The 24,396-nt window shown below is 67.5% G+C and overlaps 1 protein-coding gene across 3 annotated transcripts in view; it reads left to right on the top strand.

Annotated features, from left to right (window-relative positions):
* KCNJ12 (potassium inwardly rectifying channel subfamily J member 12) overlaps positions 1 to 22,001 on the top strand; it is a 41,150-nt gene extending 19,149 nt beyond the window's left edge. For 2 of the 3 annotated variants that reach the window (XM_058283326.1, XM_058283325.1), the window contains exons 2-3: positions 9,596 to 9,717; positions 16,758 to 22,001. In XM_058283326.1, the coding sequence (XP_058139309.1) occupies positions 16,838 to 18,136 (1,299 nt within the window). In that variant the 5' untranslated portion in view covers positions 9,596 to 9,717; positions 16,758 to 16,837 and the 3' untranslated portion in view covers positions 18,137 to 22,001. The other variant, XM_023591662.2, reaches the window with a different exon arrangement.
* Positions 22,002 to 24,396: the final 2,395 nt, after the last annotated feature.

Genomic DNA, 24,396 nt, shown 5'->3' with positions numbered 1-24,396 from the left:
TTGCGGAGGCGGCAGGGCCCGCCTGGCTGGCCTGAGGACGTGTCTGTCCTTCCCTCTTCCACGAGGGGATCTGAGCGCCCTTCGCCACCTGCCACGGTGCTCGCAGCTGGGCCCCTGGAGCTCCCCTGGAGCTGGCCAAGCCGGGGCTCCACGCGGGGTCTGGGGGTGAGGCTGGACGTGGAGGCACGGCCGCCTCGCAGGCCAGGGGTCCCCCGTGGCTGCACTTGCAGGCAGCAGTGAGGACTGAGTGCACAGAACCATTCTCACTCCCCGGGGCCCTTGCCCTACAGCAGGCAGTTGTTTGCAGCCTTCCCCGGGGTGTCCGCAGTCAAGGTCACAGGGCGGGCTGTGTGGCCTGGGGAGGTCCCTGCACCTCTCTGAGCCTGCGTTTCCTCGCCTGTAAAAGCGGGGGGTCATGGCAGCATCTTCCCTGTCCCGCTTTCTCAGGACGAAACGGGGTCGTGGAGGCAGGGCGCTGTAAATGTGATCCCCCCAGGGCACGAGAAACCTCCGCCCTCCCGTGCCTGCGGCCCACGGCCCCTTCCCAGACGCTGCCCGCGTGGGGGCCGGCAGCCCGCGCCCTGGCCGAGTATGACCAGCATTTTCCCAGCCGGGACGGCCAGGCGCCCGGGGCTGGGGACGACGGGGAGCTGGGGTTCGGGGATAAGTCATGGAGCCTTGCGGGCCGGCGCAGGGCCACCGGGCGGCGAGCGCCCCCCGAGTGTTAGTGGCCCAGGGACGGGGGCTTCTGGGCGGGCGGGGCCGGAGGTCCCTGGTCTGCTGGGGGGGGCCTTGGGGAATCGGCCCGGAGCGCCATGCCATGCTCGCCCTCAGCCCAGCCCCCTGGCAGGCGCCCCCCCCCCCCCCGCCCCCGCTGGCGCCCCGGGGGCTCCCCCCTTGCGTCGGCACTTCCGCGCCCCTGGTCGGGGTCTTGCCGCTGGGAGCAGAGCCCGCCCCTCCCCACCCAGCTCCTTTTTCTCTGGCCTCTCTGTGTCCAGCGGTTTGGGATTTTTTTCTTCCTCTCTCTGCTTTTGAACGGAGGCTGTCCTGGGCTCACCCAGCGCCTGCTCGTTGCCGGGGTAACCAGCCTCTCCCTCAATCCATGGCCACCGGGGGGGGGGGGGGGGGGGGGGGGGGGCCTGGGGGGACGGCAGTGCACGCACAGGCACGCCCCTCTGGGCACGTGCGCGTGCCAGGCCCGCGCACATGTGTGGGCGTGCTTGCACACACACTTGCACGTGGGCGAGAGCGGGCGTGGGGACCCGCGCGGGTGTAGGTAGGGCAGATATATCGGGGTCGGGGCGCAGCCCGCGTCTGCAGAGTGCACACGTGTGCGCAGTGCACACGCGGACCCACGCCCCTCGGCGCCCGGGCCCGCGTCTGCGTGCACACGTGTGCGCAGTGCACACGCGGACCCACGCCCCTCGGCGCCCGGGCGGTCGCGGCTGCCGGCGCGCCGTCCAGTCCCCTCGGCCCGCCTGCTTTCTCCCCGTTCGCTCCCGGGCCCGTCTGTCTGCGGGGCAGGAAGTGCCAGGAATTAATCAGGACTTGATGCCGAGCCCGCGGCAAGCCTCCACTCGTGACTGCGCCTCCTGCCCCCCGCCCCCCGCAGCGCGCCCGGCCTCTCCCGGGGCTCCCTGCCCCCTGGAGGGAGACCCCGAGGGGGTGGGGCCTCCGCACCCAGCAGGCTGGAGCCCAGGTGCCCGCGGGGGACCCTCCTGCCTCCCCGCCCCTCCCCCGCCCCGTCAGCGGGGTCACCCCCTCCCCCATCAGCTCCCTGCTCCCCAGCCCTCGTCTCAGGCCCGTTTCTTGGGGGAGCGCGCGGCAGGACAAGGCGTGTGTGCGCCTGGCACCCCTGGAATGACAGGCAGCCGCGCCCCAACGTGTGTAGCCACGTCCACGCCTGGACACGCGAGGACGCCCGTGGGCGCGCAACCGTGGCCTCGCGGGGGTTGGCCCCGGGCCGGGTGTCCTGCTCTCCCGACTCCGCTCCTTTCCCCCAGTTAGGCCCATTTTACAGATGTGGCCACGGAGGCGCGCCCCGCCCCCAGGTGAACCGCGCAAGCGCAGCCGCAGAGGGCCAGGCCGGGTGAGCCCAGCAGCAGCGCCGCGCGTCCTCAGACGAGTGCCCATGCGCCAGCCCCTGGGTGCGCGTGCGAGGTTGGAAGGTGCAGCAGCCTCGTCTCTAGAACCTTCTGGAGCGCAGCGGCCTCCCCCCACCCCCCAGCTGTTGGGTGCCCACCACCTCCCCAGGATGCCCGAGCTAAGAGGGCAGCCCAGAGAGGGGGAGGCACCGGCGCAGACCTCACGCGGCTTTGGGGTGCTGGATTCCTGTCTTGGAGCCAGTCTCCTTATGGTGGAGCAGGGCAAGCCCCAGACACTGTCTGCACGGGTTGTTGAAGAGGTGCTTGCAGTTGGAGCTAAATAAAGGCTCCTTCCTTCCCCCTCAGGACACCAGAACACTTGGCCTGGAGTGCTCTGTGGCCGCCCCACCAGCTCTGGACAGAAACCTGCTGCTCGCACCCCCTGCTCCAGGGCAGTCTCCCCCACACCGCCCCTTCCTGGGTGCTGATTCAGAGCAGGAGGGGCAGTGACTCAGGGTCACACAGCGCCAGGCCCCTGCCCCTCCCTCTCCTCCAGCTTGGGGCTCTCTCACCAGCCCTTGCCCCTCATAGCACCGAGGGGGGGCGTAGTCAGGGAAGGCTGCCTGGAGGAGGCCCATCCCCAGCCAGGCCTGGAGAGACCGGTTTCCCCTGGAGACGCCAGGCTGGAAAAGCTGAGCTCCCTCCCTGCTCTGCCACGGGCAAGGGCGCGGCCCTCTCGAGCCCAGCGTTGCTCTGTCCATCGTGAACAGGGGCGTGGGCGGAAGCAGAGGTGTCAGGGTTAGAAAGGGGGTCCCGGGAGCCCCCTCCGTTCGGCCATCTGGCCTGGCCGCATGCCTGGAGAGCACTCCCGAGCCCGAGGGAGTCCGGGTGTGTCCTGGAGACTGTGGGTCACCTGTCCAGAGGCACCTTGGGAGTGGGCGAGACTGCGTCGCGCTCACAGGCACCCGGCCAGGCCTGGCTCCGGGGAGACGTGTGCTCGGGGAACTGGTGAATGAGCGAATGAACGAGTGAGTGGGGCCGCCCAGGCCGGCCTGGCACCGGCCCCTGTCCTCCCTTGGAAGCAGCGCCCTGAGCGCCTAGGCTCTCAGAAGAGCGTCCTTGAGTGCGTAAGGCGACGCCCGCGGGAAACCAGAGTCGACCCCTCACGGAAAGCGGGTCCAGCGCCGCGTCCGCCGGGGCGCACAGCGAGGCCGCGGCCCGGGAACGCCGCGCTCTGAGGCCGTGGGGAGGGCTGAGGTCCTTGGTCTGGCCCTCGCAGCGAGGTCCGAGCCCCCTGGGGCTTCAGGGGTCCCGCGGGGCGGACGCGCGCCTCCGTCCAGGTCTGCGGGAAGCCGACGTCCTCCCCGTCCAGCGGGGCCCTGGGCTCCCTCCCGGGCTCCGGGTTCGGCTCCCCCGACAGGGGCTGAGCGGGCGGGCAGCCCCCTCCCTGCCTGGCCTGCCGGCCCCTCCGCCCCAGCCCCTCTCCCCCACCCAGAGCCCCCTCGCTTTGCCCGGGCAGCGGCTGTCTGGGGGGTCTGGGGAAGGGGACGTGCGCCCCGGGCTGGGGCAGCGGGGGTCGCCCCGCGGTCTGAGTGAAAGGCCCGTGGTGACCCCCGGCGGGGTCTGGGGTGGACCCCCTGCAGGCGCTGACAGCGGGCATGTCCCGCCCTGGAGGCCGGCGGCCCCCTCCCTGCTGGGCCGCGCTGCCCAGAGCAGTAAATGAGGCAAAGGCGTGGGAACCCGCCCGCTCCTGCCGCCGCCTCCTTCCCCGCAGGACCCGGAGGGGACGCTCGGGGGTAACCGAGGCATGGAGAGGGAGGTGACGGCAGGGCCCCCCGGCAAGCGGGGGCCGGAGTGGTCTGGAGACCTGCTTCCTTCCACACTGAGGTGATGGGAGGACTTGTAAGGGCCACTCCCCCTTGTGCCCTCTGCCCTTGCCTTAGCCCCTGGCCCATGCTAGGGACCCTGAGGGCCAGGAGCCCCCGGCCCGGTGGGGGAGACGCAGGGGGTGAAGAACCCTCACCCAGCCTGGTATAGCCCCCGGCAGAGGGAAGGACAGTCAGGACGTGGAACTGGGTGTTGAAGGCTGTAGAGGAGTTTATGAGGGCGGATGGGCAAGAAAGGGCAGTGGGCAGAGGGCCTGGCATCTGGCAAGTCCAGGAGCCACGGGGGTCTTTCCTGGGAGCCCACCTCCGTGACACGGGCATAGTTATCTTCACTCGCACGTGACGTGCTCCTGGTGGCCCCAACGGACTGTGCGTCCCCAGGGAAATCCTCGCCCTCTCTGAACTTGAATCATCTCCAGCCTCTGCTGCCCCAACCTCCTCCCCGGCCCCTTCTCCTCTCCCCCTGGCACGCTCAGCCCCAGAGCCCCCGCCCTCCCTCCTTCCTCCAACCCACCAAGCAATGGGCCAGTCTTTGTCCTTGCTGTTCCCACCTCCGGAACACTGTTCCCCGCCTCCCCTCCTCTTTCAGCTCTCACCTCAGATGTCACCTCCTCCAGGAGGTCCTCCCAGGTCACCCACCTACAAGAGGCCCCACCCCGTCTCAGGAATTACTAGGACTTTTTTTCTTTTCTCCTCTACATGCTTTTTGTCTCGCCCCAGCAGAACGCCAGGCCCAGCTTAGCGTCCGCCTGCTCTCGCCGCGTGCTCTTGAGCAGGGGCGGCCCGAGGGGCCCTCCTGGCTCTTGCTGTGCTCCCGCCCCGTGCCGGGCTGTTTTCCCAGGACCCCACCGATCTGAGGGCAGCCTCCGGCCCGTACCAGGGTGAGCCCGGGGACACGCGGAGATCGCGCCAGGTCCCCCCCGCCGGGAATTTTCTGTCTCCAAATAGAGCCAGATTTACAAAAACGGGGAGGAAACTAAAAAAGGAACTTAAGAAAGCAACTGTCCCTGTGTGCTCCCTGCAGAGAGGGGCCAAGTCACGCAGGGCCTGGGGCTGGGGGCTCCGGCCCCACTGGACGGGCCTCCCCGCGAGGAAACGCAGACCCCGAGGTGGGACCCCTTGCCTGCTGAGAGCTGCGCGGGGCCTGGGGGGCTTACTGGAGGAGGAGTGGCCGGGACGGAGACGGAGACCTAACTCCCAGGCCCAGTGCTCGTGGACCGGTGACTCGAGGCCAAGCTTCTTGGCGTGCTTTATGTTCTCCTGTCGAAGAGGGTTGGGACACAGTATCCGGAACGTTCTCTGATGCGAGGAGCAGAAGCCAGGTCCTCGGTTCTCAGGGCTCTCAGTTGTGGACGTCCCTGAGACACAGCCTCTAGCCCGCTGCTATCCCTGCTATGCTCTTTTTTCTTGTTGATTTGTAAGAACTCTTTACATGTTAAGTACCTTAGTCCTTTTTATAATGAATACTTACCTTTTATCTTATTTCTGATGGGTTTTGATATTTTTTAAAAAAGGCTAAGTGCTTTTTACATTCGCAAAATTTCCGGTCTTGTCTTTTGTGGTCCTTTCTGTCTTCGGCTGCCTCTCCTCTCTTAATCTCAGATCCTCACTCTCCTGTGCTCAGGCAATGTTTGAGAATCAAGATCAGGTGAAGCTTGAGAATAAAGCTGTGAGCATAGGAGGAGAAACATGCCTTGGCTCTCACGGGCACCCCGACCTGGGCTTCCTTTCCCTCTGTGTCCGTCTGTCTTTCTTGCTGCTCACAGTGGAGGCCTGGCCCTCGATCCTTCAGGGGCCTGTGAGGGAGCTGTGACGATGGGGCTTGAGGGGACAGGATGTGCCCGGCTGGGCCCACTCCACCCATCCGCTCATGGGAGCCCAGCACCATCCGTGAGATAGCTACAATGATCCGCCCTATTTTTGTGGTGAGAAAACAGGCTCAGAGAGGTTTTGTGACTTGCCCAAGGTCACACAGGACAGGGTGGAGTCAGGATTGGAGCCCCAGGCCATACAGCCCCAGAATTCTTAAACTTTTAAAACGCTCCCATGGTGCCCCCTGGCCCTTGGGATCAAGCCTGAGCTTGTTAAGATGACATCCCTTTGTCTCTCTGAACCTCAGTCTCTTCATCTGTAGAATGTGAGACTTGAGAGTGACGACGTCTGTCACGCTGGGGCGGCGGCTCCTGCGTATGTGGGGTGCTCGCTCCCCCTTGGCCCTCGCTGGTGGGATGATGCCCGGGCCTGCCTCCCCATGCCCTGCGGCCCCAAACGGGACCCCGGAAGGGTGGGCTGGAAGGGCGGCTGCGGGCGGGAAGTAGGAGGCCCCGGGATGGAGGAGAGGGGCCGGCGGCTGCAGTGTGCGAGCAGCAGCCCCCGGATCTCCGCGCCGCTCCCCCTCGGCCGCTCCGGACCCCCTGTTCCTGCCATCCCAGCTAGCACCCCGCGCTGCCCTGCGCTTGGTGCCCCTTCGCAGGCAGCCTCAGGGCCTTCGCGCTCACTGTCTGCCCTTCCCGGCTCGCGCCGTCTCTCTGCCAGGCTGGGCTCAGACACCTCCCCCGGAGAGCCCACCCTGATTCCTGCTGGGTCCCCGAGACCCCCGTCCTCTGATCCAGCTGTGTTTTCACTGCTGGCTTCCTCCCTGTCTCCTGTGCAGGCAGGGTGCCCTGCCCAGCCGGGGTGGGCTCGGTGGTCTTCAGCCCCCAGCCCTGAGCTGGCTCTCTGGAAAGGGTGATGACAGGGAGGTCCAGAGAGGGACAGAGACCTGCTCCAGATCACACAGCGAGCTGGAGCTAAGCTGGGAGCCCCACGAGACGCCCACACCCCAGGCCCCACCGCCCCGGGGACTCAGTGACGGTCGGGGATGCGCGACGCACGCGCTGACCACCCAGCCGAGGACGGGCGGGCAGGCAGGCCGAGGGGCCCGGGCCAAGGACACGCTGTCCCCCTCCTGCCCTCCCCCTGCATGTTCTCAGGATAAAAATACCATCGGAAACTTTCCCTGGTGCCTGGCGGTGACCCGCCGTCCGTCCCCAGGCGGCCAGAGCACTCCAGCCTCACCTCGGGGCTCGGGGGGGCGGGGCGCTAGCCCCTCCCAGCTGCCCGGCCCCCATCCCCGGGGTCCGTGCTCCCAGCCCCCCGTCTCCAGGTCCACTCACGAGCTCGCTCGGCCTGGGCGCAGGCTGAGCCCCTCCTGTGGGCAGCAGGTCCTGGCCCAGAGTAGCAGGGCCGCCCGGCCCGGGCCCCCGGAGCGCCCCCTCCTGCAGGGCGGGCCTCCGGATGAGTCAACGGCCAGGTGGCCGCAGGTGCAGCGGACTCTGTGGACAGGACGCGGGGCGGGGCGAGAGGGCCGGGTGGGGTGGGAGTTCTGGGTGGGATCTGCGTTTGTCCTCGCCGGGTACCTCCTTTTCACGGGGAAAACTGGAGCGGCTCTAGCCCTGGTTATTATTTGCTCTTTCCAGAATTTAATATTTGAAAAAAGACAGAAAATATCCAAGTTATCAAATAGCTTTTAAAAGGCCCACTTAGGAGCTAAATGCTAGGGCCGAAACGCCCGCCTTAAAATTGATTTAAGGCTGAAATGAGGAAGGAGACAGGAAGCACCGCCGCTGCAGCTGTCCGGCGTAAAGCAGCCAGCCAGGAGGCAGGTGCCTGGACATGGGGACAGATTCCCAGGGGTTCGGGTCCCCACGTCCGAAAGGAGGTGGTCGTGAGGGCTGAGCGTCTCCTCAGCTTCGTGTCGCCCCCGCCGGGCTTGTGGGCGGGAGGGGCGCCCCCCACCCGGGCTGTGGTCCGCAGCCCCTCCCTCCAGGGGCATGTGCCAGCGGTGGGGCCGGGCCAGGCCCCGTGCCCGGTGCTCGGCTCGGGTCGTGCTCCTTCGAGGTCACGCTCGCATCCGGCGGGCAGGGGGGCGGCGTCGCCCCGTTTCCCAGACGAGGAAGCGGAGCTCAGGAAGGGCAAAGGCCCTTTTCCGGGGCGCCGGCTCGGCCTGGCCGACAGGGTCAGGGGAGGCCGTGGGGTTGGCCCGGCCGCCGCCCGGGCCTGGCAGTGACCACAGCTGCCCCGTCACGGGGAAACCCTGGAATAGCATTGGAAACGCCTCCCGGGGCCCGGCCCGCCCCGGCTTCCGCCCGGCCTCGCCTCGGGGCCTGGGGTGGACGCCAGCGCCCCTGCCGCTCGGCCCTTCCCTGGGGTCCGTGCCTCCAGCCCCCCGTTTCCAGGCCCAGCAGTGAAGGAGTCACCCCCGAGCCCCAGGAGCGGGACAGCGAGCAAGGAGAGCCTCTCGTGAACTCCAAAGGGCCGAGCTGCCGGGGGCTGGGGGTGGGGGTGCCGCCCCCAAGCGGGCGAGTCGCGTGTCTGCCCGGAGCCTCAGTTTCCCCTGTGCTGGCGCTGACACTGCCCTCATGGGTGAGAACCAGTGAGGTCGGAAAGCCCCTTCCAGGAAACAGGAGAGGCAGGAGCGGGGCTGCCCTGGCCAGCAGGGTGACCGACCGGAAGTGGGGAGGCGAGAGCTGTCCACGCCTTACTCTCCTCCTCTCCCACCCCCTGTGGCTCCCCATTGCCCTCTGGCACAGGGCCCCCGCCTCGGCTCTGAATTCCAGCGCCAGGTGATCCGAGGCAAGTGACTGAGCCTCTCAGCCTCCGTTTCCTCGTCCGACCCGGGGGGGGGGGGGAGGACCAGCCCCCCCTCCAGTGGGGGCTGGAAGTCCCCGCAGCCGAGGGCTGGGCACAGGGTGGGCCGGTGTGGGGCCAGGGGAGGCGGGCGGGCAAGGCCGGGGACGGGGGAGCACGGCCCGCGGTGGGCGGCGAGCCGGGAGGGGCCCTGCCGGAGCCTCGGTTTCCAGGGCGGGTTCCCGGCGGCTGTTGAGAGGATGGGGAAGCCGCGGGCTGGGGGTCTTGAGGGGAGACCCTGGAGGGGGACGACAGATGCCTCCTGAACCCCAGTACAGAAAGCACCTGGCCCGAGATGGCGGCTGGTTCGCGCCCCGCTGCCTCCTGCGCGGGAGGCTCCTGGTGTGGGGCTGACTCACCTCGGGCTCCCTAATCCCAGCCGGAAAAGCCAGTGCGCCCGTGGATTACAAACCGGCCTGGACTGGAGCCCCGGGAGGGCGGGGTCCACGGGCTCCGTGGCTGGGGGGCCGGGAGGGCGGGAAGGGCGCCCCCCATCCTCTCCCTGTAAGGCCGGGGGACCCTTTGACAGATGGGGAAACCGAGGCCTGCGGGCTGCAGGGGCCAGGCAGGTCGCGTGCGTCTGGCCCTCCCCGTCCCCCGCCGGGCTCTGGGGTTGTCATCGGGAAGAGCCCTCTGGGGGACGCGCTCGTGACCGGGGGGCAGGATCATGTGATCGGCCTCCCTGGGGGGGACAGCGGCAGCCCCGCCCTGGTGGGGTGTCGTGAGGGATCCACGCGGTGACGGGACGACGAAGGCCAGCACGGGGTCTGGTATGCAGTGGGCATTCGATAACTGTCGGCTGGTTTTTTTCCTGAGGACACGTCCCGTGCGACCCTCCGGTCCCGGGAGGGCTGGGGTGCCGCTGAGAGCTGGGATGGGGGTGTGGTGGGGCGCGCCGCGGGGGGCTCCCGGGGAGGTCTCCTGCCCCGCGCTAACTCGGCCCTGCTCTTGCTTCAGGCTCTCGCGGCCGCGGGCTCCTCCCCACCCGGTGTCTGGGAAATGGCAGCCGCAGTGGATGCTCCCCTGAAGACAGCTGCTTGCCCGCTCAGCACTGTCACCTAGAAGACAGGTTTCCAGAGGTAAGATGAAGTCCCGGACCTGCGCTCTTCTGTGTTTGCATCCATTCGCCCGCACACCCGGCCACCCCGCCACCCGCCACCCGTCGTCCATCTGCTCACCCTCGCCCCTTCATGCACACAGCTGGCTGCCCGTTTGCTCTCCCAGCCGGCCAGCCATCTGCCAGCCTCGTCTGTCCACCCGTCTCCTCATCCACCGATCCTGCTGTTCCTCCGTCAAGAGACTTACTTCCGCACCTCGGCCGAGAGCACTTCCTGGGTGCCTCCTCTGTGCCGAGGCCTGCTCCAGCCTCGCGGGGGCCCTCAGGTTGGTCAGGCGAGACCCACTCTGGCGCCGCGTGCGAAATAGCCTCTGGCTCTAACGGGAGAAGCCGGGGGCTGGATAAGCCAGGGGGCTTCCTGGAAGTGGTGGCCTTCAGCGGGTCCTGGGCAGATGGGAGGATGTGAATCATTCCCTTTAGCGTGGTGGGGGCAGGGGTAGCCCGGGGACCCTTTCGGGACCCGTTGCCTTGTCTGGACCGTGGGGCTGGGGACGGTTCTGAGGATGGAGGAGTCAGGCTCCGCAGGACTTGGGGGACGGCTGGACGTGGGGCTGAAGCAGAGGGGGGAGGGCGGGCTTCGGGCGGGGGCCTCGGGGAAGGGGGCGCTGTCGGCCGAGCGGGAGGGGGAGGCTGGGGAAGGGGGGAGCACGCTGGCCGCGCGGTGCTTGCCGGGCCTTCTGGAGGGGCTCCGAGGTCCAGCGGCCTCCGCGCCGGCCCCGTCAGGAGGGCCCAGGAGACCAGGGCTCCAGCACCCGCGGCTCAGGGGGCGCCGGTCACGGGAAGACCTCGCAGGAGTGTGGAAGTGGGAGGGACGCAGGAAGGGTGCCACAGGGGGCAGCTGGAGCTCAGTGCAGCCGGGAGCCTGGAGACACAGCGGGGACGCACAGCGGAGGCTACCCCCTGCGGGGAGGGAGCCGGGGCGTTTGTCCCCCTGCTCCCGCCTGCCCCGGGCACGGGCAGAGCACGGCTGGGGGCCAGAGGGGCTCTCGGGGAAGAGACGCTGGGAGCTGGGGCGGGAGGGCCGTGGTGCGGTGCAGGCTGGGTCTGTGGGGAAGGGCCGTCCCAACGCCCACCATGGTGTAGTGGCTGTTTTTTGTCCTTGGGCCTAGCACGGGGCATGGCACAGCGCCTGGACTGCATTGGCGCCGCCTGTTTGCCCGCCACTGGGTGAGCAATCCTGGCCAGGCCTCCAGGAGGGAATCAGGCAGTGAGGGGCACAAGATGTCCTCGTCGGAAACGCCGATTCTGTCTCCCGCTGCTCCGTCTCCCCTCCAGGCCGGGCCAGCCTCCTCGCTGGTCCCCGAGCAGCGCAGCTCTGCTCACCTCCAGCCCCCGGCTCCGGCCGTTCCTCCCCTGCCTCCCTGTCCCCGTCCCTGCCGAGCTTTCCCTCCAGGCGCTGCCTCTCGCTTCCTGTGTGACTAACAAGGGCACTGCCCTTCTCCCAACATCTGTAAAATGAGCGTGGGATTTTTCAATCACTCGTGCTGAGTCTGATGGATAGTGCCTGGATGGGGAAAGAGTCTGAGCTGTGATTGATTAGTGATGTCTGCTGAGGGTGCTGGATGGAGGAGGGGGCGCACGGGCCTTCCCTGCAGCTAGTGACCTCTAAAGATTCCCCCGATGTTGGGTTTGACCGTCAGGTAGTGAGCGCCCCATCTCTGGAGGTATCCAAGCAAGGGCTGGAAGGTGAGGGGTGCCGGTGAGGGTCGTTGAGCCTTTGCTTTCTTGTTCCTCGATTCAGGGGTGTTCATATGTCTTAGCCACCCAGATGGACTGCAGGGGCCTTGGGGCCTGGGGGGCGGGCACTGATTTCACACCCCCGCCCCCTGGGCTGGGAGCTCCACCCCTGAGTGGCTGCGTGACCAATGGGCAAGTGACTCAGTCTCCCCGAGTCTCGGTTTCCTCACCTGGAAATCGGGGATAATGGTGGCAGTGTTGTAGGGATTAGATGAGTTAATCCACTGGAGCGCCCAGAAGAGCGCGGGCAGGTGTTAGGGCCGCGTAAACAGCGACGGCTGGTGGGTCGCAGCTCCGCGGGGGTCCAGCCCCTGAGCAGGCCTGACCGCTGACCCACGGGAGGGGAGGCCCCGCCCCGCCCTCCTAGGGCCCCGCGTCTTCCTTGGCCCGCGCTCGCGCTGGCCTGGCACGGGGGTGTGTGGCCCAGGCCCTCCCTGCTCTCCTTCCGGACGTGGCCGAAACCTGAGGCGCCGAGGCTGCGGGAGCTGAGCCGGGTGGCCTGCTGCGTCCGGGCACCTCCCGGTGACTGGCTCCCGGGCCCCGCCCCGGGTCAGGTGGCGGCTGCGGCCGGTGTGTCCTCTAAAAGCTGCCGGCCCGGCCCTGGCGGAGCCCCGCGGACGTGGAGGCGGCTGGAGGAGCAGCTGGGCCCCGCGTCCCCTCCAGGGCCGGCGGCCCCGTCTCCTCAGGTAGGACACCCGGGGCCTCCCCCAGGGGGTCCTATTGTCGTCCTCTTCTGGGGCCCCCGAGTTGCCCTGGAACCCCTTGTCCCCGGCCTCGGTCCCGCGGTCTGTGGAATGGGGCGGCCCTGCTTCCTGGGGCCTCCCCCGCAGATCCGCTGTCCTTGCTGAGACCTCCTTGCCTCCCTGCGCCGCCCGCGCCCCTGGGCAGGAGTCTGGCCGCCCCGCTGACGGCCTCGACCCGCAGTTCTCAAAGCGAGCCCCTAACGCCGGCGGGATTGCGTCACCGTCCTGCCGCACCCGTGTCTGCGCGTGTGGCGCGTGCTTGGGGAACGCGTGGCGCCGGGGCTTCTCCTCCCGCCTGCTCTGCCGGGTCTTTCTCTGTGGTGCTTCGCTCACCCACGCGGTCTCGCTCTCGCACACGCGCGCAGAATCTCGCCACACGCACATGTCCGCACACGCATGCGCGCTCGCACATCCTCTCGCACTTTCTCACACTCACCACACATCCTCTCATCCTCTCACGCACCTTCGTGTCTCACAGTCTCACGCTCTCACACCTGTACTTCTCATACACACACTCCACAGACATCCCCTCAGGAAATCCCCGGGCTCCTCACACGTGCTCATGCGTTTCCTTCCTCACACACTCACCCACATACACACCTTCTCTCACAGGCACACGTTCCACTCGCCCTTTCTCACCTGCACTTACACTCCCACACCCATACTTCTCATACTCAGTCTCACACACACTCTCACACTCACACTGCCTCACACACTCAGTGTCATCGATACTCTCATCCACTCTCACTCTGTCTCACACACTCACACTCATCCACTCTCACACTCACACTCTCATACTCTCGCACACACGCACAAAGCAGGAAAGGGGGCCTGAGGGGCAGAGGACTCGGAAGCAGAGGCTCCAGCTGCAGCTCTGCTCCTTGCTGGCTGCTGGCAGCTTTCAGCCAGGGACGTCTCTCCAGGTTTCCAGCCCGGGAAGTGGGGAGAGGGCGCGGCTCTTCCTGGTGGTCTCAGGGAGGATGTCGGCATCAGGGGCGGGGTCCCAGCCTGTGTGTCACCACCTGGCGAGGCTCCGGTACCTGGTCCCGGCTGAGGGGCCAGAGGCCACGGCCGCCCCCTTGCCCGTCTGGGAGCCGGCCGGTGTGAGGCCCGCCGGCCGGGGAGCCACAGCCAGCGGGGCCTCGGGCCTTTGATTTTTGCGATTCTGTCCCCCGCAGGCCTCGAGCTTCTCAGAGCAGGAGCCGGAGCGGCCATGACCCGCTGGACGTCCCTCCGGGCCTCCGGGCCACACAAACCCAGCCCCCGGGATCCGGCGGCTTCCCCCCGGAGGGCCCAGGGATCTGGGGCTGAGCCGTCTTCTGAGCGCAGCCCTGGGGCTCCCCCCCACCGCCGGCCCCCTGCCTCCTGGCCCAGGCAGAAGCAGCGTCCACTCTTACGGGCTCAGCTCTCAGCTCCTCGAACCCGTGGTGAGGTGGTCGGCTCAAACCGTGGGAGGGAGGCCGGCGGAGTGAGGAGAGACTTCCATCGCAGAGTCCGGGATCCTGCTGCAGGAGAGCTTGCATCCGTTGGACGTGGGTTCGAGTCTTGGCTCTCCTGCCTTTGGCTGTGTGACTTTGGGGAAGGCTCTTAACCTCTCTGAGCCTGGTTTCAGAGAGTAGGAAGTAAACAGTGTATCTCCCTTGTTGGCTTGCTGTGGGGGTACTCAGGAGCCTTTACTGTTGTGCCTGGCACACACCAGGCCCGCAGCACACTGAGTGTTCTCCTTGCCTTGCAAGGAGCTGGTTCTGTCTGTCAGGTGACAGATGCACCTGCTAGCATCTTTTCTGTGTCAAGTTCTGGGAATCCAACAGATCCCCGTGGCCGAGACAGACCCTGGGAAGTGTTCCCAGTTTGCAGTATCCGGTGGGCTCCACCCTCACCTGTCCCCAAGTAGTTGGAACAGAGGTCAGAGGTCGTGCCATTTTGTGCTGCGGTGGCGCTCACAACGTGTCCCCCCCCAGGCCGTGGCTGTGCGGTGCGCTGACCTTTGAGGAACAGGTGTGTGGGAGGCACGGGCAGTGTGGACTGGCCAGGAGCCAGGTCCCTGGGTCCAGCTGGGGCTTCAGAGCCGCCCGCAGATCGGCTGAGTCCCCGCGCGGCCACCTCTGGAGTGGCCGGGGCAGGCCTTCTGGCACCTGAGCCTGGGCTGTGCGTGGAGAACGGCAGTCCGTCCCTCCGCGGGCTCGGCGGGGCCTCGGGGAGCTTGCAGCCTGCTCGGCCCTGCGCCCACACCGCCCCCCTCCCACGCTCAGGTGCCCCGGGCCTTCTCGTGGGCCTGGCATCTTCCTTGTAAAACGCGGACGAGCACGCCGGCTGCACGGCTTTGCCCCACCCTGGACTCATCGTGCTGCGGGGTGGGGATGAGGGGCTCCTGGGGGTCCCCATCGGTGGGGGAGACCCTCTCCTCGTCCCCTCCCCCACCCGCAGCTACGCTCTGCAGCCCGGGGCTATTGGCGTCAGATGGCGTCACACCCGGGCTCGCAGAAGCCCCGCCTCTGGCCTGGAGCGGAGGGGCGGGGCCCGTGGCCAATGGGGGTGGGGCCTGGTGCCAAGGTGGGTTTGTGGCACGTGGTGGGGGCCTGCACTCAACGGGGCGGGCCGGCGCCGAGGGGCGGGGCCAGCGCTGAGGGGGCGGGGTCTGCAGGCAGTGGGGCGGGGCCGGCACCAAGGGGAGGGGCCTGCAGTCACCGGGGCGGGGCCAGCACTGAGGGGAGGGGCCTGCAGCACCTGGGGCGTGGCCGGCGCCAAGGGAAGGGGCCTGCAGTCAGTGGGCAGGCTGGTGCGAGGGGGAGGGACCAGCACCTAGGGGGCGGGGCCTGCAGGCAGTGGGGTGGGGCCGGCATCAAGGGGTGGGCCCTGCAGTCACTGGGTCAGGTGGTGCGGGTGCTCTCCCAGGTGATCTGAAGGCGGGTCGCTGACCGGGCACCCAGAGCACCCACGCGCCCTGTGCGGCAAGCCCACGGGCCTCGCTTGTAGACGAGGAAAGCACAGGTCTGGTGGTGGGCGAGCCCTGCCTGGCGCAGACTCTGGAAGTGCCCCCCAAACCACTGCTGGCAGTGGGAGGGGAGTCCCCGGGTACGGCATGTGGGTGTCCGTGATCTGACGTCCAGGGTGAGTATATCGTCGGGTGTGTGGTGGTCGGGGTGGGGGTGCAGGGTGAGCATCAGGAGGCGCCAGGGGGGGAAGCGGACTTGGCCCAGTGGTTAGGGCGTCCGTCTACCACATGGGAGGTCCACGGTTCAAACCCCGGGCCTCCTTGACCCGTGTGCAGCTGGCCCATGCGCAGTGCTGATGCGCGCAAGGAGTGCCGTGCCACGCAGGGGTGTCCCCGCATAGGGGAGCCCCACGCGCAAGGAGTGCGCCCTGTAAGGAGAGCCGCCCAGCGTGAAAGAAAGAGCAGCCTGCCCAGGAATGGCGCCGCCCGCACTTCCCGTGCCGCTGACGACAACAGAAGCGGACAAAGAAACAAGACGCAGCAAATAGACACCAAGAACAGACAACCAGGGGAGGGGGAAGAATTAAATAAATAAATAAATCTTAAAAAAAAAAAAAAAGGCGCCAGGGGACCGAGCTTGGGGGCGTCTGCGGGGAGACGTGGTGCACGCTCCAGGCCCGTCCTTGTTTCTCTGCTCGGGTGCGTTGCACAGACATGCACGGAGACCCCTCTGTGCCAGGCCTGTTCCGGGTGGGGTGGGGTGGGGTGGGGTGGGGTGGGGTGGGGGAGATGCCCTGGCGAGCCAAACGAAGCGCCCACCACCCTGGGCTCGTGCTGGGGGGTGGGCAGCAGATGCACCACCATGGACGTCTGTCCAAAGTGGCAGTGCCGCCGGCCGCAGCCGGGAAGGAGAGTATGGTGGGTGGCCGGGGGGCGAGCCTCCCCAGGAGGTGGAGGGAGGCCTCTGGGCGCCGAGCGCTGGAGCCAGGGCCCCGGGGTGCCAGGGAGCTAGCCTGGGTGGGACGCACTGCAGGGCGTGTGCTTGGAGTATCTGAGGACCAGCGTGGAGGAAGCCAAGAAGTGGGGAGAGCGGGGGACAGGGAGGGTGAGATCCAAGGGGGCTGCAGCCGGGGAGGTCCTACAGGTCTAGAGGGGCTTTCCTCTGATTCTGAGGGAACTGGGAGCCAGCGATGGTTCTGGGAAGAGGAGGGTCAGGCCCTACTTGGGCCTTCCCAGGTTCCACGGCTGCTTTGGGCATGGGAGGTGGGCCAGGGGGTAGCCAAGCAGGGAGGCTGGGGGGACCGACGCTGCGTGGGCGAGATCTTGGGGGCCGCGAGGTGCAAGCAGGACCAACAGGATTTCCGGATGGAGTAGAGGTGGGCGTGAGAGCAGGAGGGGTGGCGGATGCATCCCGGGATCTGGGCGAGGAGTTGCTTTAGGGTTGGGAGGGAAGGTCTCGAGCTCATTTCGGGGTAAGTTAAGGTCTCAGAGTCTCTCGGTCACGTCCGTGGGCCCCAGGGTGGGAGGGACCGCGGAGTGGGGGGTCCTGCCCCGCCCGGCCTTGACCTTTCTCTGTTTCTGCTGCAGGAGCACCCCCAGCCCCCCCAGCCACCGCCCCACCACCCGGAGCCAGCCTGGGGGTGTGCCAGGACCCCCCCACCCCCGGGATGACCGCGGCCAGCCGGGCCAACCCCTACAGCATCGTGTCCTCCGAGGAGGACGGGCTGCGCCTGGTCACCATGTCGGGCGCCAACGGCTTCGGCAACGGCAAGGTGCACACGCGGCGCCGAGCCCGCAGCCGCTTCGTCAAGAAGAACGGCCAGTGCAACATCGAGTTCGCCAACATGGACGAGAAGTCCCAGCGCTACCTGGCCGACATGTTCACCACCTGCGTGGACATCCGCTGGCGCTACCTGCTGCTCGTCTTCTCGCTGGCCTTCCTCGCCTCCTGGCTGCTGTTTGGCGTCATCTTCTGGGTCATCGCCGTGGCCCACGGGGACCTGGAGCCGGCGGCGGCCGAGGACCGGGGCCGCACGCCCTGCGTCCTGCAGGTGCACGGCTTCATGGCGGCCTTCCTCTTCTCCATCGAGACGCAGACCACCATCGGCTACGGGCTGCGCTGCGTGACGGAGGAGTGCCCCGTGGCCGTGTTCATGGTGGTGGCCCAGTCCATCGTGGGCTGCATCATCGACTCCTTCATGATCGGCGCCATCATGGCCAAGATGGCGCGGCCCAAGAAGCGGGCGCAGACGCTGCTGTTCAGCCACAACGCCGTGGTGGCGCTGCGCGACGGCAAGCTCTGCCTCATGTGGCGCGTGGGCAACCTGCGCAAGAGCCACATCGTGGAGGCCCACGTGCGGGCGCAGCTCATCAAGCCCCGCGTCACCGAGGAGGGCGAGTACATCCCGCTGGACCAGATCGACATCGACGTGGGCTTCGACAAGGGCCTGGACCGCATCTTCCTGGTCTCGCCCATCACCATCCTGCACGAGATCGACGAGGCCAGCCCGCTCTTCGGCATCAGCCGGCAGGACCTGGAGACCGACGACTTCGAGATCGTGGTCATCCTGGAGGGCATGGTGGAGGCCACGGCCATGACCACGCAGGCCCGCAGCTCCTACCTGGCCAGCGAGATCCTCTGGGGCCACCGCTTCGAGCCGGTGCTCTTCGAGGAGAAGAGCCAGTACAAGATCGACTACGCGCATTTCCACAAGACCTACGAGGTGCCCTCCACGCCCCGCTGCAGCGCCAAGGACCTGGTGGAGAACAAGTTCCTGCTCCCCGGCGCCAGCTCCTTCTGCTACGAGAACGAGCTGGCCTTCCTGAGCCGCGACGAGGACGAGGAGGACGACGGGGCCGGCCGCGGCGACGGCCTCGGCCCCCAGAACAGGCACGAGTTTGACCGACTCCAGGCGGGGGGCGGCGCCCTGGAACAGCGGCCCTACAGGCGCGAGTCGGAGATCTGAGCCGGCCAGGCCGCGGTCCAGCGTGTACCCCGCGGGGCGCAGGCCCGGTGGGCCCGGCCGTGGGCGGGGCGGGCCGGGGGCCCCGGGCTGCGGACTCAGTCGCGTTTTAACCGTTTTACGTTTCTTCGCAGTCGCCTCGGGAGGGTGGCGGGAGAGCGGGCAGCCGGAGTGGGCAGACCCTCCCCGCTGTGCCCTGGGGTGGGCCGCGGGGGGCGGGAGCTCCCACCCGGAGGGAGCGTGGCCGCCAGCCTGGAGGTGGCAAAGCAGGAGGCCGACGGTGTCTGGGGGCGAAGGCCGGGGGCTGCAGGGCCCCTTGCTGGTTTTTAACACCGGTTTTGGCTTTCTCATTCTTACCTTGAGTAAGACTGATGACCAAAAAAAAAAAAAAAAAAAAAATTAAAACGGGACTTAAAATTTTTAAAAATTAATTTGTGGGGTTGAAAAAAAGGACAATGAGCAGTCCCTCGGCGCCCCGGCGTGCAGTTAGCCGGAGGAAGGCTCCAGAAGATTCCCTGAGGCGGGCCGGCCCCTCCTCCCTGCCGAGGCGGGCAGGGGTCTAGACCCGTGGGCGGAGGGCAGCGGCCCTGGCAGCAAGCACAAGTCTTAGGGCCTCCGCGGCGCCCTTATGCTCAGAAGACGAGTCAGCTTCCGTTCGAGATAGAAGAGCCGGGCCGCGTTAAGGGGTTGCAGTAAAAGCTCTCTGATGTCGTCGGGGGTGGCGAGTGGGCTCCCGCTTCCTGATTGGCCTTTGCACGGTGGAAGCGCGGCGCGGGGCAGGTGCAGGGCCTGCCGCTGGGGTGCACTGCCTCTCCCGGCCCCCGCCCCCCCATCCTCGTGTCCAGCTTTGCTTCTGTCTCCAATGTCTGCCCAGAGGCCTCCATCTCCCCCGTGCTGGGGAGCTCCTGGGAACGTGGGAATGCCTCGGCTCTGGGAGAGCCGGCGGTCCCCAACCAGGAAGGCAACGGGGCACGCCCGGTCCCCGCTCGGCCGCGCAGAGTGAGTTGTGCCTTAGCGACTCCGGGTCTCCCGGCTCAAGTTCCTGTTTTTATTGGACGCTCTTATCCTCCCCCGCTGCAGACGTACCTGTCCCCACCCTCCGTCTGCCCCCGGCCCACCTGGCACGGGGCCACGGCCCTGCCCCCTTCACGAGGGACACGGCTGTGCTGGGCTTTGCTGCAGCGTGGCAGAGAGGGGATCTTAGCAGGGCAGCGGGGGCCACTGTCACCCCTCCCTCCCCAGGGAGACGACCAGGCCTGCGTTCCCTGCTCAAGTCTCAAGAACTCCCCAAGGCTTTAGGGCTGCTGCTCCTCCCGGGATGTGAGAGAGTGGGAGGGGCCTCCACGGGGCCCCACATCAGGAAGGCATTTGGGGTCCCCTTGTTTCTAGTTCATTCTGCTAGCCCAGAGCAAGCCCCCAAGCCAGCAGCTCCCAGCACAGCCTTGTCTTGGTGGAGAAGGCGAGGGCTGCCGGGGCACAGCCCTGGCACGGAGCCCAGGCCCCACCCAGCACCTTAAGCAAAGAAGGTTCTCCTCTGGTGCCCAGGCCCATCGGGAGACAGTAACTGGAGGGTCCCTGTCTCCCCAACCCGCCTGGCCAGTCACCTCCAATCTGTGCCCTGAGGATAGCTCGGAAGCAGAAGGCACTCAAGGCCTTATCGTGCCCAAGTGGGGAAACTGAGTCAGAGTGGTGAAGGGAACGTCTCAGGCTGCCCAGTGAATGAACAACTGGGGGGATAGGAGAGGCTGGGGGTCCATCTTAACCCTCCGGCCGCGGCTAGAGACGCCCCAGCTCTGAGCAGCCAGGGTCCACCAAGGGTCTGACAGCGGCAGTGGTCCCAGTCAGGTGGCCGTGGGCAGGGCACCCCACCACCCTGGGCCCAAGGTGAGCCCGGCTCCCAGCACCCTGCCTGGCCCCCCGGCCCCACCCAAGTCTTTGGCTCAGAAGACTGAACCCCAGGCAGTGCCTTCCTCTCAGGTCCTGCTGGAGGAACCCCCACGCCGGCCGCCCACCCCAAAACCAGAGCGACCAGTGCTCCAGGGCGGGGCGGAGGTGAGGTCCCGTGGGAGCACCTTGGTGCCAGAGCCTTCGCTGTCGCCACCCTACGCCCCTGCCCCAAGTGCCAGGCCGAGGTCTAGGGAAGGACACGCCGTGCCCTCACGGGCCCCTGCCGGGCCCTGCCCTGCTGCCCGAGGTCCTGAGGCCAGCATGGGCGGCTCTTCCACCCCCGGGGGACCAGCAGGTGCCCCGCTGCCCGCACCCCGGCCATCTCCGTGGCCTGGGAAGGCCTCGCCCCGGGGGGCTGTTGACCCCCTCAGACCCTGCGGGCCGCGGCACCCCCACCCCAGCTGCCCTTCGTCCCTAGCCAGAGGCGCTCGGGTGGCTGCATTCTGAAACCCTCCTGCCCTCTCGGTTCTCGCCCCTCCCCTCCCATTTATTTAACTATTTATTTATTTATTTATTGCTAAAGACCAAAATAGTTTCCCTCTTCAGGGCTCTTGAAACGGGAGGGCGGGCGGGACGAGCCGGACCTGTGCCCGAGGGTAGCGTGTGCGTAGAGGGTGCGCATGTGCGTAGAGGGTGCGCGCGTGCACGCGCGGGGGAATGGGGGGTGGGCAGTGACATGGTGGGTTGGGGGCGTGGCTGCGCTCGCGCGCGGGCTGGTGTGAGGCCTGGGCGCGGTGGGGTGCGTGTGTGCGCGTGCGCACGTGTGGCTGTGTGCCGGGCCGGGGCGTGCCCACGTGCTGGTGCCCGCCCTCGTGCTTCCTGGAATGCACAAGGTTTAAGGTTCGGACGTGGCCGAAGACCCGGCGTCTGCGCCTCTGCCCCAGAGACTGAGCGGCTTGGAAGGAAAAGCGGGCCAGGCCGGTGTGCGCGCGCGCCCGAGTTCACGGGTGGAATCATCTCATCTGTGTGTGTGGGTGCAGTGTGGGCAGCCACGGCTTTGCCTGTGAGGGCACGAGCGTGCACGGCCGTGTCCGTGTGTATGGAGCTGCGTTTGTAACACACTGGCAAAAATATTCAGGGCTGCGTGGGTCACGCCGTGGTGAGCGGCGCTTACCAGCCTTCGGCCCGCGCGCACCTGTCGGCGTGCATGCCAGCAGGAGTGCCGACTCAGCTGACCTGTTCGCCCCCCGCTGTGCCCTGCTCACACCCACGTGCACAGGTGGGGCGCGTGTGCGAGGGTGGGGGGTTGGTGTACTTGTGCCCAGGGCCATGGCTACGTGTGTGTGGGAGTGGGATCCGAAGGAGTACTTGGGTGCGGGTTGTGTGGGGGTGGGCGTGCTCCTGTGAGTGTGAGCGCACGAGTGTGGTACCTTCCCGCGGTGGGTGTTTCCGGGACCCCACCGTGCGGGGCTTTGTGCGCAGGGCTGGCGGGGCGCGCCTGTCTCCTGGGAGCGGCATGGCTGCGCGGCTGTACGTGTGGATGCGCGTGTGCGAGGTGTGTGGACGTGAACAGCTCCGCGGGTGATTGTGAGCGCCAGAAGGGGGTGGGGCGCGCAGGGGGCGGCGGGTGGGTCCGTGTGCACTCCCGTGCGTGCTGCTCGGAACGCGGTGGGCCCCTCCCACCCCTCCCCTGGTGCTTGTCCGCTCCCCCCCCCCCCCCCCCCGCCCCCCTGTCCCTGCGTGCACCGGCCCTGCCTCCCCTGAGGGTCCCGGGGCTGGGCGGGCCGGGAGGGCGGGGGAGGGGAGCCGCCTCCTGGAGGTCCCTGTGCAGGTGCATGGGCCCCCTGTCAGGCCGGACGATGTCAAATCTATTTTAAATGATGACGCGGGAGAATTTTCATGTTATTTTCAATACATAGCGGTATTTAAAGACGTAGGCGACGAGACTAGACCACATTAAATGCATTTTGATCTCTTGGAACGCCGCTGTGTCGAGATGTGTGTTTTGAAGGTCCGGCCGCCGCGGGCCGCTGCTCACCGGGACTCGTCGGCCCCTGGGTTGTGGGGGTGAGGGGCGCCCAGGGACGGGCCTTCGAGGTGACGTCAGGACGTGACGGCAGCTACGGGCAGAAGGGACAGAACGCAGCCTGCGGGTCGACCCCGGGTGCGGTGGGTCCTGCCAGCGTGACCATGGAGTCGCAGACCCCCAGGGGCTACGGGCTGTCATTGTCATGAGCTCCAACCCAGGACCACCAGCCCGGGTGATGCAACGCCTGGGCCTCTCCCGGGCTGTGCTACCTGGGGCAGCTCCCTCACCCTCTCTGAGCTGTTGCCTCCTGCTTTTCCTTCCTTCTCCAAACATTTGGTGAGCACCTGCCCCGCCCCAGGCGGTGTGCTTGTCCAGCACTCACAGCCGGCGGCAGGGGACGGCGAAGGGAAGGGCCGGGCGGGAGGGGCGCACCCAGCCCCCAGCCCCCAGCCCCAGCGGGCAGGGGCGGGCGGGGGCCGGGAGCAGGTGCCTGGAGGCATTTGGTGTCCCTTCCGTGGAGCTGGGTGCCTGCTTCCCTGGGCTGCTAGACAGCCTGCTTGAACAGCAGGGACGGATTGCCGCGCCGTTTGGAGGCCAGAAGTCCGCAGTCCGGGTGCTGGCCGCCCTGTCTGAAGCTGCGGTGGCCGGTGGGGCCGGTCTCGCCGGGTCCCGGGCTCCGCACGGGCCGCCTCTCTCGCCTGCTGGTCCAGTCTGTAAGGACTGCGGGCCTCCTGGGTCAGGGTCCTCCCTGAATCCGTTTGGCTTTACCTGACCGCCTCACGGCGTCAGAGGTGCTGTTTCCAGGTGGGCTCACACGCAGGGCCCGGGCTGGGGAGCTGCTGGGGGGGAATGCAATTCAGCACCTTCCAGAGCCCTGGGGGGCAGGGTGGGGGGCAGCGGGCGGAAGGGGGCTGAGGCACGGGGCCCAGCGAGGGCAGAGGCCGGGAAGAGGGGCGAGCGGCCCGTTGGGGGAGACCGGACATTCCGTGGGCACCCAGGGCCGTGGACCCGGGATCTCAGCGGCCCGGGGCAGCGAATCCGGCTGATGAGGTCTCGGATGATGAAGTAAACCCTGTGGGGCTGCGGGCAGGCGCTGCTGCCTGCTCATCTATTAAGCAAGCCGTAAACAAGGAGCAGAAGCTCGAGAAAATTCCGTGGGAGGAAAAACCCCAGAGGCAGAGAATCCTTTTCTCTACCCAGGCTGTTGCAGCGGGAGGTTTCTCCTCTCCCCCGCATGGCATCGGAGGAGGCCCCGGGGACCCTCCTCGGATGGGATTTAGATAATAATTCCAGACAGCTGCTGACGGAGCCGGGAGTCCTTCCTGGGGAGTGGTGGCCTGCGCGGGCGGTAAGTGCAGCAGGAGATTGGGAGGGGCCCGCGGGGGGTCAGGGGAGGCTTCTTGGAAGGGTCTGCGGGGGGAGGGGGACCCCGAGCTGGTCGGCGTCTCGAAGCCCTGGAGGCGGCCCTGAGACTCTGCCAGCTGGAATCCAAGCCCGAATGGGGCCCGGCTGCGGGGGCCTCCGTACCGCCCCCTCCCTCTGGAGGGGCCCCAGCGGTGACTACAGGTGTGGGGCCAGGGGTGGGGCCAGGTGTGAGGCCGGACACAGAACCAGCGAAGGGGCCACATGCGGGGCAGGCGTGGAGCTCCGTATAGGGCCATGTCTGGGCTCAGCTGCGAGCCAGGAGTGGGGCGGGGTGTAGGGTCAGGTAAGGGGCCAGGTACAGAGCCAGGGACGGGGCCAGGCGTAGGGCAGTGAGGGAGCGATGCGTAGGGCCGTGCGCAGCCCAGGTAGCCAGCCAGGGGCTGGGCCAGGTGCGGGCGCCGTACACGCCAGGATGGGGCCAATGAGGAGCCCGGGGTGAAGCCAGGTATCGGGCCAGGTGTGGGGGCCCTACGGTGTGAGGGCCTGGCCACATCAGAGCCCAAGGAAGACTGCCTTGGCCCCTTGCCTCAGTTTCCCCATCTATCAGAAGGGGGCGTTCATAATAATTGCTGGCCTCGGACTGGCTGAAACAGAGCGGGGGGGGGGGGGCGGGTGGCGTTTGGGCAGGCGCCCCGCTCTCCGCTCGGGCACTCGCCATCGGTGGTCTCGGCAGACCCCTCTGGGGGGAGCGGGCGCAGAGGGAGGCCTGGGCGGAAGGGCGGAGGTCGCCAGCTCCGCCGGCTCAAGGTCGTGGTTCAGGGTCACGCAGGGAGCCTCCGCTGCGGCTGGAAGCGGGTCTGGCTGCGTCCGGCCCTGGCGCTCCCTGGGCGTTACTGCCCCCTGCGGGTGGATGAGTGCCACTGGGATTCTGCTTTCAGAAAGGGGGCGGGGGATGGGGAGGGGCCCCCGCGAGACCCCTGCC

Source organism: Dasypus novemcinctus, chromosome 21, assembly GCF_030445035.2.
Source record: "Dasypus novemcinctus isolate mDasNov1 chromosome 21, mDasNov1.1.hap2, whole genome shotgun sequence".
NCBI classification, from domain to species: domain Eukaryota; kingdom Metazoa; phylum Chordata; class Mammalia; order Cingulata; family Dasypodidae; genus Dasypus; species Dasypus novemcinctus.
Note: the sequence above shows the minus strand (reverse complement) of the source record. Positions and strands in the feature narration are given on the sequence as shown.